This window comes from Onychostruthus taczanowskii, unplaced genomic scaffold (assembly GCF_017590055.1).
Source record: "Onychostruthus taczanowskii isolate IOZ18803 unplaced genomic scaffold, ASM1759005v1 scaffold126, whole genome shotgun sequence".
Classification (NCBI taxonomy): domain Eukaryota; kingdom Metazoa; phylum Chordata; class Aves; order Passeriformes; family Passeridae; genus Onychostruthus; species Onychostruthus taczanowskii.
Genome location: NW_024498418.1, coordinates 1,253,144 through 1,269,103, shown reverse-complemented (window position 1 = coordinate 1,269,103; position 15,960 = coordinate 1,253,144). Strand labels below are relative to the sequence as shown.

The window sequence follows — 15,960 nt, the reverse complement described above, 5'->3', positions numbered from 1 at the left end:
GAGATGTTTCCCAGCCAGTTTGTTGTTTACTGCAAGTGATCAGAAATAGTATCTTCCTCTTGTTCACCATGAGAGGTATCTGTGAAAGGCAGTCATTGACCCCTATATGAGAGTTTCCTTGACTAAAAACCAGTCTGATTCCTGAATGGATTATATGGAGTTTGACAGCACAGGGAATCTCATCACTATGTCCTGCAGAAGGGGAGGAACAGGGGCAGTGCAGTAAATGTGCTGGAAATGGCTTCTAATTGTTCCAGGGGAGGTTTAGGTTGGCTATTAGGGGAAATTTCTTCCCTGACAGGGTGGCCAGGCACTGACACAGGTGGCCCAGGGCAGCGGTGGAGTCCCCATCCTTGGAGGAACTCAAAAGCTATGTGCATGCAGCACCTGGGGACATGTGGCCTTGGCAGTGCTGGGGGACAATGGGACTCAATAACCCTGGAGGGCTTTTTGAACCCAAACAATTCAGTGATCTTTCCAAGGTCACTCTTTCTGACCCTCTCTCTGAGGAAAAGCACTGCTTGCGAAGCTTTACCACGCCAGGTAACCCCTCAGAGCCCTGTCAGTGTGAAGATGCTTTACACAGATCAGCCCTACCTGAAACAGAACCAAACCAGTTACCACCAGCTCCTCGTGTCCCACGGTGCAGCTCTGTGCCAGGGGAGATGGCTGTCACTTGCTGTGGTGCCACTCACCCTCGCAGCAGCACATTCCATCTGTTCCCACCTCCCTGCGCATCCACAGCTCCAGGGTGGCTGCCCCACCTCTGCTGTGGGGCTTTCCCCCTCCTGACAGCCACTGTCACAAACCTCTCCTGCCATTCCCCTCCCCACGCTCCCAGAAAGCCCTTCCTGGAGAGAAAAGCCAAGATTAAACACAGGTTTGTATTCAGGTCCTGGAAACGGACCCACCTCCACCATCCCTCATTTTAATCTCATCTGCTCATCACTCCATAAATATCAACCTGCAGAGCTCTGGACATGTTAAGATTTATATCCATGCTGTCCCCTGAGATTTAATGCCTCCTGAATGTCCATTCATCCTTATGCATACCCTGGGGACAAAATCAGAGCCAGAGAAGATTGACAGGCAACCATTTTATGAAATATTTTCAAGAGGAAAATGTCTGCAAAACATCTGTTGGACTTAAAAACAAAAATTGCACCAGTTCCTGTGTCCTACAGCTCTGACAGGTCAGACAAAAAATTTTTAATATATAAATACATATTTATATATAAATGATTGAAATGTATATAACATAGCTATATATAATATTTAACATTATTGTATGTTGTCATACTGTTTCAATATTTATATATTGTTTAAATAAATATTTACACCTATAAAAATATATATCAAAGTTAAAGATATATTATTTAAATGCCACAGTTCACAAGGCCAGCCAGCTGTGTTGAGAAAGAGAAGAATAATTTTTACAGAGAGCAGCCTTTGCCTCCTCAAAGCTGGGGTTGCCTTCTGAAAACTTCCTTTTGGTCTTAGAAGTTTTGGTTTGGTTTAACTTTGTTCCCTCTCTATTAAAAGGAAAAGATTAAATGGAAGACAAAGATTGTCTTATTGACAGTTTACATCTGCACAGCCTCAAAAAGATCATTTTCTTCCAGAGAGCCTGATTCTTCAGCTTATAACAGGTGTTACTCAAAAGAGAAACCCCATTTGTTTTGCCTTTCTTTGGCGGGACTTTGCCCGATCAAGCCCAGCTCCCTTCCTGCAGCACAGCAAGACTCAGTCCTCCGACTCAGTGCACCCATCCCTCCTCTCCAGCCACTGACCAGTGCACTGTTCCTTCCTTTCCCTAGGGCTGCTTTCCCACACCAGACACCTTTGCAGTTGTCCCTGTACCACTCCATGGCACCACTTTGTTCCCATGCATTTATCCTCCTCTGCAACCTTCTCAAATTTCCCCTCCCATACACACCTACCACGTTCTCTGCTCACACGTTTAACTTCCCTCCTTCCACTCACTCCAGGCCCATTAACTCTCCAGATGGAATTTCTGTGAGGAACCAAGAGGCCCAGACACCTCTCAGCCCAAGAGGTCTCGCTCACCAGGCTGCTCAGGTCTCCTTCCTGCAGAGGATGCTGTGGGTTTGCTGCCTGATTCAGAGCAGCAGCAGAGCAGAGCTGCACTCCCTCCACAGCCGCTGCCATTTCACACTGCACCAACCACAAGTGGTTATTAGGAACTGGCAATGCTCCATCTCACCTCCCTTTCTCCACATTAGAAGATCAGTAATTTCTCAGCTGTCCTGACACAAACTCCCTCTCCTCTGCCAGTAACCTGCAATAACAACCCACATTATTATCTCCTTTTACTTGTACAGGATTAGAGACACGGGGGTGTGCACCATCAGACTGGCCTGAAATCTATGGTACAGCCCTTTGAGTTTACGCTCCATCTTGCAAAAAATTATTTTCCCTTGTGAGCAGCAGATTCCAGCCTTATCCTTGACAAGATGCCCTCAACTCCCACCCCTGAGCCTGTTCCTGTGAAAGGACATTCCACCAGACAGCCTACGAGATGACTGAGTGCTCAAACAGCCACATTAAACTGTGATATGATACGACAACAAGAAAGTTTCTGGCCTTTATTTGAAGGCTTTTTACCAGTTACAGTAAGAATTGTCATTGCAAACCAGGATTTTTTTTAAAAATGAATAATAAAAGTTAAAAAAAACATCCACGAGTCCACCTGCAAGTAAGACATGTTGGTACAGAAAGGAGACATGAGCTTTTGCTTCTTCCATTCTGTTTGTTTTTCAACGAACTGATAAAACTAAGATACTAGGAAAGGTTGGATGCTATCAGAATCATTCCAGCAGGTGAGCATTTAACAGAATATACTGTACCAGGGTAACAGAGTAGCTATGTTAAGTCAATGGGTTTGAGTTGAGCCTATTGTAATTTGCTTCCCAAAAAGGACATTAAAAACCAGGAGATGCCAAGATGTTACAATGGAGCCATAAGTTGGCTACCTGAGTTTGTCCCCATTCTATTTAGGACTCATCTTGGTAGCAAAGGAGCGATGTAACCAACTGGAAATCTGAGCAGTGTGTGGCTGACCAGACTGCCACTGCAGCTCAGCTTTACCATGCACCTTCAGCACATCCACACATCCACGGGCCTGCCGAGGCACACCAGCAGCAATTCTGACTCAGCCTTCTCTTAGCAGGAAAGGCCATTTACCTGCTTTGACCAAAATCAACCCATCTGATGACCTGTGCTTCCCAGTTCCACACATGCAATCCTCTTGGAAAGAGACTTGAAGCAACCAGGTCCCAGTGCACAACTTCTGACCTCCCAAAAGTCATCTTCACCTTCAGCCACATCCTGCTGCCACCTTTTGCTTTGAGTTGCTGGAATAATGGAATATTTAGAGTCGAAAAAAAATATGCTTCCGACTTCAAAGCAAGGAAGTAATGGGAAAGAAGATTTTATGTGCGTCAAACCCTGGGTCTGTGTCCAGCCCCAGCTGTGCCACACCAGCAGGCAGTGCCAGCAGTGCCTGTTCTCCTCAGTAAGGCACCCACAGAGCCCTCAGGGGCAGGGAAGGTGCTCCCCAGCAGAGGAGCAGCCCTGCAGGGATCACTTCCCATTCCATGAGCACTTCTCTGCAGATGCTGGTCTGTGCACACAGCTGTGACAGGAACATTTAAGCTCATCTAAGAAACACAATTCAAGTCAAACAAATCAACTCAGTTTACAGTCAGTCTGCTCACAGAGCCTGGTGACAGAAACAATTAACATCTTGTTTGTCTGTAACTCATAACCAGTGTTTTAGCAGTTTCAAAACACATTAAACACATGTAAAGTCATGGGACAGCATTCCTGTAACACATCCCTATTCCCACACCAAGAGGAGGAGGAGGAAGTCAACACCACACTCGCATCCCATTGACTTGTGGGAGGGAAAACACAGAAAGAAAAAAACCCAAAAAAATAAAACAACCATTTGTGCCAGCACACTCCAAACAAAGTTCCAAGACTACTGCTACTGAGGTTAGCAATGCCTGGGGCTGGGGAATGGGAGCTGAAATTCCAAGTCCTGCAAGCTTCATCATGAAACTATCACGGGCTTCAGCTCTGCCCAATCGTATCTGAAAGCATGAGAGACTCCAGCAGACATGACACTCTTGAAATACAGAACTTTATTTAGAAACTGCTTAAAATAGAAAAACCCTGTCAAGAAAAATCCAAGTCAAATATGGTTTCTCAGTAAAATGGAGTTTTAGGGCAACAGAAGTCTAAAAGGCCACAAGAGAAATAGCACCACTGCAATTTTAAACAATGGCTAGATACTTGCATTTTTGGCATTCACTGAATTTGGGTTTTTCTCTGAACTTCACAAAGATTCATGCACTACACAATTACCATAAAATGCTCTCCTACACACATTTTAGGACAAGCTACCACCAGAAACAAATGAATACAAGCACAACAGGACTGATCAATCTCAGTAGTGAAGGGGGGTCAGAAGTCTTGCAGGATCTTGCCAAACACAACAGTAATGAGGGGCATGATAGAAAAAAAGGACAGTTAAGGAAAGTATTTTAAATATTAATATTTAAGTTAGTCTCAGTACTGTATTTTCTGCAATAACATTAGCTCTGTTAGCCAGCATCTTTTAGTTTTTACCCCAGAAGATTACTGAACTGGCAAGTGTCATTACTAATATGCCCTGGTTCAAAGGGGAAAAAAAAAAAAAAAAGAAAGCAGACAGAAAAATATCATCCTCATGTGCTCAATTCACTTTCATTCAAAGCCAGTTGCACAGTGCCAGTCCTGTTACAACTACTGGGCGTGTTCAGCATTCCTTGGGATGGGAAAGGGAAAAGTGAGAGAACAGAAGGGATTCCAACAGAAATGAAAATAAACAGAACAAATAAAAACAAGAGCCAGAAAAAATCACTTCTGAAGGACATTTTAGGCAGTAAGACTGTGTGCCCTTTGCTTTGTTTTGCTTTTCTTACAGAAAACACAGTACGTTTTGGCAAAGCCACAATGCCACAGAAAAAGGCTTCAGCACTCTTCAAGGTAATTTATGTGTCTCAGCTGTTCATACTCCCTCTAATCTTGTGACAGGCAACGTTAAGGCCCATTTCATCGAGAACTAATCACTTAGTAAGCAGCTTTACATAGGAATGGAGTTTTGTTTTAATAGCCCCTTTTGAGCACTTGCTGACACAGTGAGACTGCCATGCAAGGCCTCTCGGACAGCAGTGAATGGAGTTAAACAAACGTCTACCCCAATATGAAGCACATAAAATCTCCCATCACATTACTTCAATTTGGCATATGGAAGCATATTTTAAATACTCTTAAGGCATTTATTATAATTTCTGTTCTGCAATTTCACATTAACTCAATCTTTCTGTGAGTCAGTCTTTAATTTCTCTACTGCACACCGCCTTAGATACAAAAAGAGTCTTCCCACAAACCAGTGTTTTACCAGCAAACCATTCTGCAACAAGTTCCAAATATTCAGCCTCTTGCTCCCTAAATATACCACCTCGATGTGAATACTGCTCTGCTACAGCGTGAGAAAGAGCTCCTAACTCAAACCCACTGTAAAAGTGAAACTTCTGCAAAGTGCACTTTAAGAAGAGGTACTTTTTGCTTATGAAAAGAGACCAGTGAGTCCTCTAAGAATAAAGTGGAGTATTTTACAGTTAAGCACATGATCTGGGGCAAAGAATTCTGATGTTGCTGCTCTGCTGGTACAGTATGTGGTCTGTTAATACTCTTCTTGTTCCTCCTGCGGTGCTCCTTCGTCAGGTATCACAAAGCCTTCCTGAAGGGAAGAAAACAAGTGCTTTAATGAAAAGCTGATGTCAAACCAGTTCCTGGCTACTCTGTAGGTACTTTTTTTTTCTTCTTACTTCAGGTAAGACACCCTTAAGTCACTGTTTACAGTGTCAAGATGTATTACCAGAAGTATTTTCCTCATCTTTGATCTATCATTACATACTACTCATGAAAGGTGTACCTTGTTTGCTGTCTGACTATAGTTAAATTATCTGATGCTTTATTACAGGAAAAAGCTAGGCCATAAACCTCACAGGGAAAAAAAAAAGGCAGAACTAGAGGGAGGCCTGGAAAGCAAGTGTCTGACTATAGTTAAATTATCTGATGCTTTATTACAGGAAAAAGCTAGGCCATAAACCTCACAGGGAAAAAAAAGGTAGAACTAGAGGGAGGCCTGGAAAGCAAACCAGCTTCCAATTACAAGGGTAGGAAGAACTCTGCAACCCAGTCTATTACAGATTACTTACATCTGTGGCATAAAGAATTTCCACAATCCTCTGCAACACTGGATCATTCTCCCCTTCATTCTCCTGGCAGATCAATTCAATGTTCCTCAATTTGCCGAAGTAGAAGTCTCTCTCCTTCTCCAGATCTTCAACAGTAAGTTTCAATGCATTGATCTGCCAAAGGACATCAATAATAATTATATCCAGAGACACAATTCCGTAGGATCTATGCAAAAGGGGTGTCCCAAAAGTTCTCAGAAGGGTGTTGATATGCAAAGCACTTCAGCAGTAACCAAGATATGGGGGAGGGGGGACTGTGACAGGAAGAAAAGGGCCATTTCTCAGATTTTAATATCACTGCACAGCAAGCATCCAGTCCAACACACACAAATCCACTTGGAAAGACTAAAGGCTGATTCTACGAAATAGGTAGAGCACTGACTGCCTGCAGTCCTCTCTGCTAACACATTCTTTCATGACAACTCTCCTGCTGCCAGCAGGTTCAGTTGTGTTGCACTCCGGATTTCAGTGAAGGAGCAGCTGCTCATAGCTCTGCTGGAATGCTGGGAGAGCTGCAACACAGCTGTGGGAATACTTACAAACCCTGCTATGTGTGACACAGCCCACACTGGGGTGAAATGTCTGGCCACTCGTGTGCTACAGGAGGGGGTTTGCTTCATCAGGAGAGGAAGACCATTATAATGAAGGGTTCCAATTAAGTGATTTTAAATGAGCTGATTCACATCATTTTCTTCCATCTGCCTGACCCAGACATTCCATGGTATAGGAAAAACAAACCTGCACATAACTCTATCAAGCAGAGGTCAGTCACAGGGCTGTCCTTACACACCTGCTCGATCAATCCCGCTGATTCATCGTCTCCTCCACCCTTTTTGCCCATCCCAGGCCCAGCTCTGGGACCTGCTGGGGTCCTCTGTGCAACAATGGGCCTCTGCGGGGCTGCAAGACAATTCACCAATTAATTCCAATTCTCCCTCCCATAAAGGCACTATCCCCCCTCCAAACATGCTTAGGCATGAAAGAGATTGAAGGTATGTTCCTCCCTTAACTCCATGTAACATGTCCTTTCATTTTGGCACACTTGGCACCAATCCTTGCTGATCTCTCTTTTACAGAAGACTGCTCTTTCTGTAGCCTCCAGACACCTGGGTACTACAGCAGCCTCAGTCTTTGAGCATGGCATCTCTGAAACAAGATGCAAAATACTAGAATCCCATACACTGATTTTAAATAGCAACCCAGTCTTAATTTCCCCCAGAGTTTTTCATGATCTAGATCATCTTTTAACTATTTTCTCTACCTGCACTGCCAGTACCAAGAGATTTCCTGGTTTTGTTCACAACTGGAGTAACAAGGTTTGGTGCTATTGTGTCTTGGCCTTGTCGAGCAGCAACAGGATCGTATTCCTTCCCGTCATAGTTTGCATCAAAAAATTTTTTGAACCACTGAACAAATTCAAAGTTGTCCTGAAATTTTCCTTTCACTAGTTTGTCCACAGGAATTATCTGAAGAGGGGGAAAAAGAAAAAAAAAATGTCACACTCATATTATGGGTAAAGAACCTCTCTGGGATTTTCTGTAAAGATTTAGAGTTAATGCACTCAAAAGAGATGCAAATTTAATTCTTGTCCAGTCTAGGGAAAATCCCCCTTGACCACAACTATATCAAATAATGGGATTTTTGTAATTATTGGAATGAAAAACCAATCATGCTCTGCCTTTGAGGGATAATTTTAAATTATTCTGCAGCAAAGTTTCTGCTAGACCAAGTTTACAGACAAAACTTCTTCCTGTCCACATGAAGCTGGTTCTGATGGATCTGAACTGCCCAGCTCCAGAATTGCTACAAGAGCTAAACATCTCTGTCATAGCAGACTCCAGCTTCCCTGGGATGAGGTGTGTAACTAAAGACTATTAAAATGCAGAAAATAGTGAAGTTTTGTTAGCAGAGAAAATGTCTTTTCATAAGGCATTTGGAAGGCAGGCTGGTTGTCCAGATGGGCTGTATGGACAGACTGCACAAGCCACTGTCCCCAAACAGAGACTGACTCTGTGCTGGAGCTGCCAGCCATGGAATGAGACATCTTCTTAAAGAAGGAAAAAGCTTCAACCCTGCATGTTCTGCATCCTACCAAACGCATTGTCTGTAACTATTACCTGAATAATTCCCCCCTCCATCAGCAGAACTGTCAGTCCATCTGAACAAGCTTTTTCACAATTTCATTTTCACTACTAAAAATCACGCCATCAGCAGAACTGTCAGTCCATCTGAACAAGCTTTTTCACTACTAAAAATCACAGATTTTAATATCTGGAGGCATTTAAAAGCCACGTGGCACTTGGGGACATGGTTTAGTGGTGGCCTTGGCAATACTGGGGGACCAGTTGGACTTGATGGTCTCAGACAGATTTTCCAACCTTAACAATTATTAATTCTATACACTTAAGGCAAACCTTATCTCATAGAAATTCCAGTATTATTTTGTGCTACAGAAGTTTCCCACAACTAAAAAGGTAACATTAATCTCATCATTAAGAGCAGGAAACCTGACCCTGGCTGGAGCAAAGCAAAATGTGTCCTAACTGATGTGAGGCCCTCAAGGCAAGCCAAAACTAAAGGTTTTGAGATTTACAAACCAAAATCACACTCTGTTCCCAGATTTATTCAGTTTTAAATCTGAAAGTTCATCCCATCTACATTAATATTAAAAGCAGAGACTCAGTTATAGCCCAGCTTACTTTGTCAACACCCATTCGTTTAAAACCTGCTTGTAGAACCTTGAAGTTTTGAATGTACTCGTGTTCCAATTTTGCTTGAAACTTCACTTTCTTGAGTGCTACAGAACCTGGGAAGAGCATGTCCATGAACTGACAGTATGCAGCACCTGCCAAAAGGAAAAGAACATAAATCCTGGGATGAATTAAGTCAGCTCAGCTCACTAACCCTTGTGAGTTTCTTTCCAGTCAGGTCAGCAAACTGACCTGACTCACTCCTCAGTCACACAAGCCCTTTAAAGGCAACAAAGGCAAGAAAACAGGAACCTTCAGTCTCCTTTTTGGGGCAGCATGGCCATAAATAAGCTTAAAGGAGCTGGAGAACCAAACTTTCGGGCTCATGACTTGAACTCTTATGAATAAGAACAAACCTGCCTCCAGAATTCCAAGGGAAAAAAAAAATCTAATGAATAAACTTGACTCTCCTTTCTTCATGGACCTCAGCACAGATCTGAGATGTTACATGTGTCTAACAGGCATGTAATCTTCTCTTAACAACACTAATAGAACTAAATCAGAAAAAGCATTATTCTAGAAATTGTAATTAACCATTATTGAAATTGTAATACATTTACCTCCTACAAACAGAACCTATACACAATTCAAGGTGCTCTCCAAGATAAGAGGCTAATGAAGCTGAATTATATTTAAAGTAGGTCTTAATTAAAGACCCAAAATAAGATAAGTGGTTCTTCCTATTAATTTAAATCTTTCATGTCCTCCAATTCAACACTTGCTGAAGTAAAAGAGAGATTCAGTCCAGCCACAAAGAGTGGACAACCACCTCCATATTTGTAGAATATACACAGTAAAAAAACAAAAAAAAAAGCAGTTTTAAACTAGATCCTCACTCTGCAGTGATGATGCACAACCATTAAAAGCACAAGCACAACATTCAGAGCATTATTCCCACACCAACACGAATGAATCAAAGAGTAATGGAAACCCTAACCTAAACCATCCAACAGCTACACAACAAGCTGCTGGGAGCTATCTGAAGGCCAAGAAGGAATACAGAAGAGCATTGACCTCTGTTCACCTCAACCACATCCTACAACTGTTCACTCTCTTATCAAGACACTTCCCAGGCGCTCCCACTTTCACCTGCTACCAGAAGACTGATGTCATCCACTGGTGCAAATTAAAAATAAAAACAACAAGCCAGCTCTTGCTGTTTGCTCCCCACTGTGTCTCAGTTCACTGGCTGCAGAGCTCCAATCCCAACTCAAACACAGAGGACTTGCCAGAAGCCAGGGCTTTGCTCACTACTGGCAGTCAGAGCGTGATAAAAGCAGAGGGAGCACGGCGTAAGTCAAAGGGCAGGTTTTGTGCATTTATGCAACCTCAAACTGCTGCTGTCACTGCTGCCCTTGCCAAAGACAGCAAAACAAGCTTGGGAACTCCAGCTTCCACAGGACTATGACAGCAAAAGCCACTTCATCCCTGCCAAGGCACGAAGCGTTATTGCAGATGCAGAAAAGGGACGTTACTCAGGACATGCCACATCAACAGCTCTCAGTCTTTTCCCAAAAACAGGTGAGCTGGAATTCTGCAGAGCCAGTACTAATTATCCTCACTTCAACACAGAGCTCTCACAGCATCCAAGGCTCACACCAATCCCATGCAAATCAACCCTGCACACCACAGGGCTTAACCTGCCTATCTGAAAGCAGACAGTGCTTATCACTTCCCCTCCTCCTGTGTCTTAGCTCTTTAGTTCCCTCACCCTTACACTTCTTGTGCATCCTCTCACTACACAAAAGCCACTACAAATAGCTGCCAAATGCCTGTTAAGAGTCCCTTGTTTCTCCGTAATCTTTGGGATTGTTTCTTCCATAGACTCCTTCTTGTGCATCCTCTCACTACACAAAAGCCACTACAAATAGCTGCCAAATGCCTGTTAAGAGTCCCTTGTTTCTCCTGTAATCTTTGGGATTGTTTCCTCCATAGACAAAGCCACAGCCTGTACTGACAGTCCAAGAACCTCACTTTTAATTAATTCCTCCTTTTATTTCACCTTCAATTTCCACATGTCTCCTTCCATGAGCAACACCTTATCTTAAAGTCACTGCATGAGCCAAACTTCCACTTTTCACTGACTGCCTGTTGTAGTTATCCAAATTATCTTGTACCCAGGCTGCATTCTTAGCCTTGGGTTTCTTTCAGCTCTTATTCCACAGACTATTATCTTTTATTTGTTCTTACAAGCCTCCTCCTCCCACACACTCCTCCCTACGATGACACTTGACTCCATTTCTGTACCACAGACACTTCCCCTTTCCTGCCTACTACTGTGTATGAGATTGAGCTGTGCTGAAGTTAGTTCAAGCCCAGGTAAGCTGGGCTGACACAGACTGGATGTGCTCCAGGACCAAGAGGAGTTTTGAAGTCCTGCAGATGACTCCACAAGTCACTGCTCTGTCTTCCTCACGCTCCACTACTCTTCCAGAACAAATCACAATTGTTTTTGCCAGTTACACTTGTAAGACTTACTCTATCCATGAACACTAAGCACTTAATTCCTCATGGGAAAACACCCTCTTCCTCAGAGTCTTTTTTTCTCATTAACACCCATTGCTTATAGCATCTATGCTGCAGTGAGTCATGAGAACGTGCCTTTCCATTACACTGACATTACTGACAACCACTTCAGTAACACTCCAGCCATAACTGGATCACAACATTGACCACGAATCTGCTCGCACCATGAGCACAGCTGCAGCAGGGCAGCACAGAGGGTGCAGCTGCACCTCCACAGAAGCAGGGTGCACATCCCACGTGGAAGCGCCCTCGGGGCGAACCCCCTTACCTGAGCACAGCTGTTCAATCTTGGTCAGCGTCAGCTGCAGAGACTCATTGATCCACGCCAGCATGTCATGTCGGCTCAGGTTATCGCTGGTCACTGAAGTAGAATACACATTCACTGCCATTTTCTGAAAGACACAACCAGAGGTGTGAGCGCCGGGCTGCGGTGGAGCCGCTTCCTTTGGAGCCTTCCCGGGCCACCAGCGAGCGAACGGCCCCGCACCCGCGGGCTGCCAGCAGCTGCGGGACCCGGCGGCACCACCCTGCCGAGGGCCCGGCCGCGCGATGTCCGACCGAAAACGAGCACCCAGGCGCTCACGTGGGAACCGCTGAAAGCAATCGCGGCCGCGGCAAGTTACTCGTGCCTCTCCCCCGCGCCACCGGGAACGGCTGAAGCGCTTCCTGCGCGGCCACGGCGTCTCCCCGGGGATCCACACCGAGCGGCCGCTCCCCGCCCAGCCCCGCCGGCACAAAGCGGAGCCGCCGGTGCAGCTGCCGCCGGGCAGGGCCGCCCTGCGCTGCGGGCGGGGCACGGCCCGCGCTCTCCCCGCTCTACTCCTCCCCCCCCGGCGGCCCCGCCGCGGCCCCGGCCCGGTACCTGCGCCGCGCTCGCCCCGTCGGCCCCGCGTTCAAACCGGCCCCGCCCGCCCTGACCGGGACCGCGTCACGCGCTCGCTGCGCGCCTGCGTCACGCGCACGTCACGGCCCGCGCGGGGAGCGCCGCGCGCCGGCACGGGGAGGGGAACGGTTGTCAGGGGGCGGGGCGAGCTGCTGCGTTGCTATGGAGATGCCACGCCCACACCGCCCGAGGGCTCGCCTGCCATTGGCCGGGCCACTGGCCCCGCCCACAGCGGGGATCCCGCGTGCCTGAGGGTCGCGCGGGGCTCGCGCCCGAGGGTGCGACGGAGCCGCTGCGGCCGCGAGCACCGGGACGGCGGGAGCCTGGATCCCGGCACGGCTCGGCCCCGGATCCCGGCACGGCACGGCCCCGGATCCCGGCACGGCACGGCCCCGGACCCCGGCACAGCCCGGCCCCGGACCCCGGCACAGCCCGGCCCCGGACCCCGGCACTGCCCGGCCCCGACCCCCGGCACGGCTCCAGCTCTCCGGGCACACCAGCACCGGCCACCTCGATGTCACTGGTGTCACCTCAGCGGCAGCAGGAGAGAGGCAGCTCGGTTCCCTCCTTGGCTGTGCCCCTCCTCCCACTGTGAACCTTCTTTATTTACCCAATAAGACTGTCCAGCCATACAGAAATACTCGTTTTTAATCAGACATGATAAATGGTAAACTGTCGACATTTTTTTTCCCACATGGAAGCCAGTGAAATCATGTGGACAAGGCGGAGTTGCGAGTTTCCACACTCCAGGATACAAAAACTGTGAAATGTGTTAAAAATTATACATTTCTCTCATTTTTAAAAGATTGTATAAAAACCCGCAGCATGTTCAACATTAGAAATCCTTAACCTAAAAAAATAGCACCAGGGAGAGTTAAAAACCTTTAAAAAGTATTAAAAAGGAATTTCTGAGATCCCCCTCCCTTAACATTTTATAAACTCAAAATAAAAGGCAGCTCTTACAGGGAAAAACATTTCAAGGAAGACTTGTCTACTACAATTCTCATCAAGAGAGCTTAATGCCAAGACAATTCTCATTCCTCTTTTATCTTTGTTTACTTTCCCCAAGTCCTTTTTTCCCCTCTCATCTATTTGTTTTCCTTTTGATCAGATAGGAAAGGATGTGAGATCTGGAGTATGTAAGATCAGGGATGCCATGGAGTGGAGGGCAGTCTGGAAAGATCACGCCCATCAGAGCAGAGGGTGGCTGTCACCCCGAGCCCCTGCACTGGATGCTTGTTTGCCCTCAGGCCCCACGCTGGGCTCCAAATGGGGACTGCAAGGACCTGGGATGAGGAATTAGTGTTGTGGCTGGGGTCCAGCTGGACAGAAGGATCACAGATTGGCAACGAGTCCAAAAGCAGCTGGTGCAGCGCTGGCAATGCCAAGGCTTCCCAAACAGCTCCAGCATGCACAGAACCCACCCTGCCATCTTCCCAGCCCGGGGCTGGTGGCACGAGGGTGCTACGTGTCCCCCAAGCACTTGTCAAGCATTGGAGGTGCCAGCAGTGACTTGGACCAGCCTGCCTGGCTTTCCTCAGAGTTTTCTTAATTAAGGCACGTGGCTTGATCAAGTCACCAAGAATGAACCCCCCAAGGAGTTCTCTCTAAAGAATAACCTCCAGATAAAACAGGGGTAAAAAAGCCTTTAAACTACCTGGGTTCCCTTGCTGTTCCCTTGCTTCCCAAGCACAGCCTTGGATCGGAGACCAAGAGAAGATGGTTCTCAGAGCAGAGCTGGGATGGAAAACTGCACACAAGGGTGGAAAATGGGAGGCTGCTGTCCTCCACCACAAGGACAGGGGTGCCAGAGAGGTAGAAGGAGCTGGGAGAGAAGTTCTTCCCAGTGATGCTGTACAGCACCCTGTAAGAGAGCAAGGCAGCCTGGCATTGACTGGGTGGAGGAGGGTTGGCCCATGGTTTGAACCTGAATAATTTTGAGAAGGTGCCCGAGGGCTCTTCCAGAGGCAGGTGACAGGTGAACAGCAGAGGTAGGGGAGGACAGAGGGACCAAGGGAGGAGTGGTTTCAGTGCATTGAAATGTGCATTGGAATTCAGAATCCCCAGAGATGCCTGCTGGAACAGTAGCCCGGTGGCTACAGAAAACCTGGCAGAAATGGACACAGGCACCTGCACCTTCCTGCTGACCAGGACTTCATGGATAGCATGATAATCACTCTGGCAAAGCTGGGGAGTAGAGAAAGGCAATCAAAAGTGAGCACAGTGGTGGCCACAGGAGCTCCCAGACTGGGGGTACAGCCCCAGGAGCCCCCCAGGCTGGGGCTGGGCACACAATCCCACCTGTGTGCACAGGGAGATGGGAGCACAGGGGAGGAGAGGTACAGCCCCAGACCCCCAGCAGTGGCAGTGCTTTCCTGCCTCACTGTCCCATTCCCTGTGCACAGCATGAGATGGGCACAGGCAAGAGCAGTGCTGCACTCCTGGTCCCTGCACTCCACGAGGGCGGGGTGGGATTTTCCCTGGAAGGAATGCCCTGCCACCACTGCTTGGGTTCATGACATCCTACATGACATTTGGGGTGCTGAGATTTGAGGGTGCCATTGACCATTACACTGTTCTTCCTGCTGACATACCACATTCATTTGGGAAATGGATGCTCCAAGAATATTTTCCTTTACAGACCCTGGAGCCCAAATCCTCCCTGCTCCAGTTACTGTGTAAGCTTTCAAACCATTCAGCAGGATTTTAAAATGTAAGGAGAGGTTTTAGATGATTTAAAAAGGAAGTAGTGAATATTTGTAAACTACAACCAAACATATAAAACAATATTTCTTCAGTTCTAGCTAGAAAAGTAATTCTATCACCTCACAGTTCAGTTTCAGCTACATTCAGGTCTAGGAATCTCCACATTCTTATGTAATGCCTTAAAGCAGCAATAGACATTAAAACAACAAAATTAAATTTTATCCAAAAAAAAATAAAAACAAAAAAGATTTGGTTTCTTGATCCTGTGTTCAGTGTGTAACCTGAGCAGGGTCCCTTACACCTGCTGCTACAGTTTGGGGGTTTTTGGCAGTTACTTCAAGAGGTTTTGTTTGTTTAGGAAAAGCACCAATTCACTGTAGTTCAGGTTTGCCTGCAGCTCCCCAGCAGCTGCCCGCACACTGGCTGCTCAGCAAGTGGTGACTTCCCAGCTCCAGGCTAAACAGGAATAGTTAATGCTCTGGAGGATGAGGCTCCCATCCCATCAGTGATGCATAGAGCTTCGTGTGCTGGGTAATTAAAGCTTCGTCCATCATTTCCTACTACGGATCACTGTTAGTCCCTTTAAAGAAGTTGCCCTGCCAGGTTCTTTGGTTACAGACATTCCTGGGCTCTCCCGGCGGGGCCAGGCTGCCGTCCCCAGCGAGGGACGGGGCCCTGGCAGTCCGGTGGCCGTGCCCGTCCCTCTCCCGCCACAGCAGCGGTGCTGTGCATCGTTACCAGACAGACGAGGGACACTCTTCACAGG

At 46.7% G+C, this 15,960-nt stretch overlaps 1 protein-coding gene across 2 annotated transcripts; it reads right to left on the bottom strand.

Moving 5' to 3' along the window:
• Positions 1 to 2,592: 2,592 nt before the first annotated feature.
• MAPRE1 (microtubule associated protein RP/EB family member 1) lies at positions 2,593 to 12,592 on the bottom strand. 2 transcript variants are annotated; one of them, XM_041396093.1, is made up of 7 exons: positions 12,468 to 12,592; positions 11,874 to 11,997; positions 9,029 to 9,174; positions 7,591 to 7,795; positions 7,120 to 7,229; positions 6,291 to 6,443; positions 2,593 to 5,809 (listed from the first exon to the last, which is right to left on the bottom strand). In XM_041396093.1, the coding sequence occupies exons 2-7, from the start codon at positions 11,992 to 11,994 to the stop codon at positions 5,753 to 5,755; spliced, it is 792 nt and encodes a 263-aa protein (XP_041252027.1). In that variant the 5' UTR covers positions 11,995 to 11,997; positions 12,468 to 12,592; the 3' UTR covers positions 2,593 to 5,752. The 2 variants fall into 2 exon arrangements, with proteins under 2 accessions (XP_041252027.1, XP_041252028.1); XM_041396094.1 differs by having other exon boundaries at positions 7,606 to 7,795.
• Between the last annotated feature and the right edge of the window lie 3,368 nt (positions 12,593 to 15,960).

Bases quoted from the DNA above. Each gene is read 5' to 3' on its own strand.
- MAPRE1 (XM_041396093.1), bottom strand. From the start codon at position 11,994: ATGGCAGTGAATGTGTATTCTACTTCAGTGACCAGCGATAACCTGAGC. The intron at 9,175-11,873 runs GTAAGGGGGTTC...TCCTTTTGGCAG, and splicing joins GATTGAACAGCTGTGCTCAG to GTGCTGCATACTGTCAGTTC. The intron at 7,230-7,590 runs GTAGAGAAAATA...ATTGTCTTGCAG, and splicing joins TCTTGGTACTGGCAGTGCAG to CCCCGCAGAGGCCCATTGTT.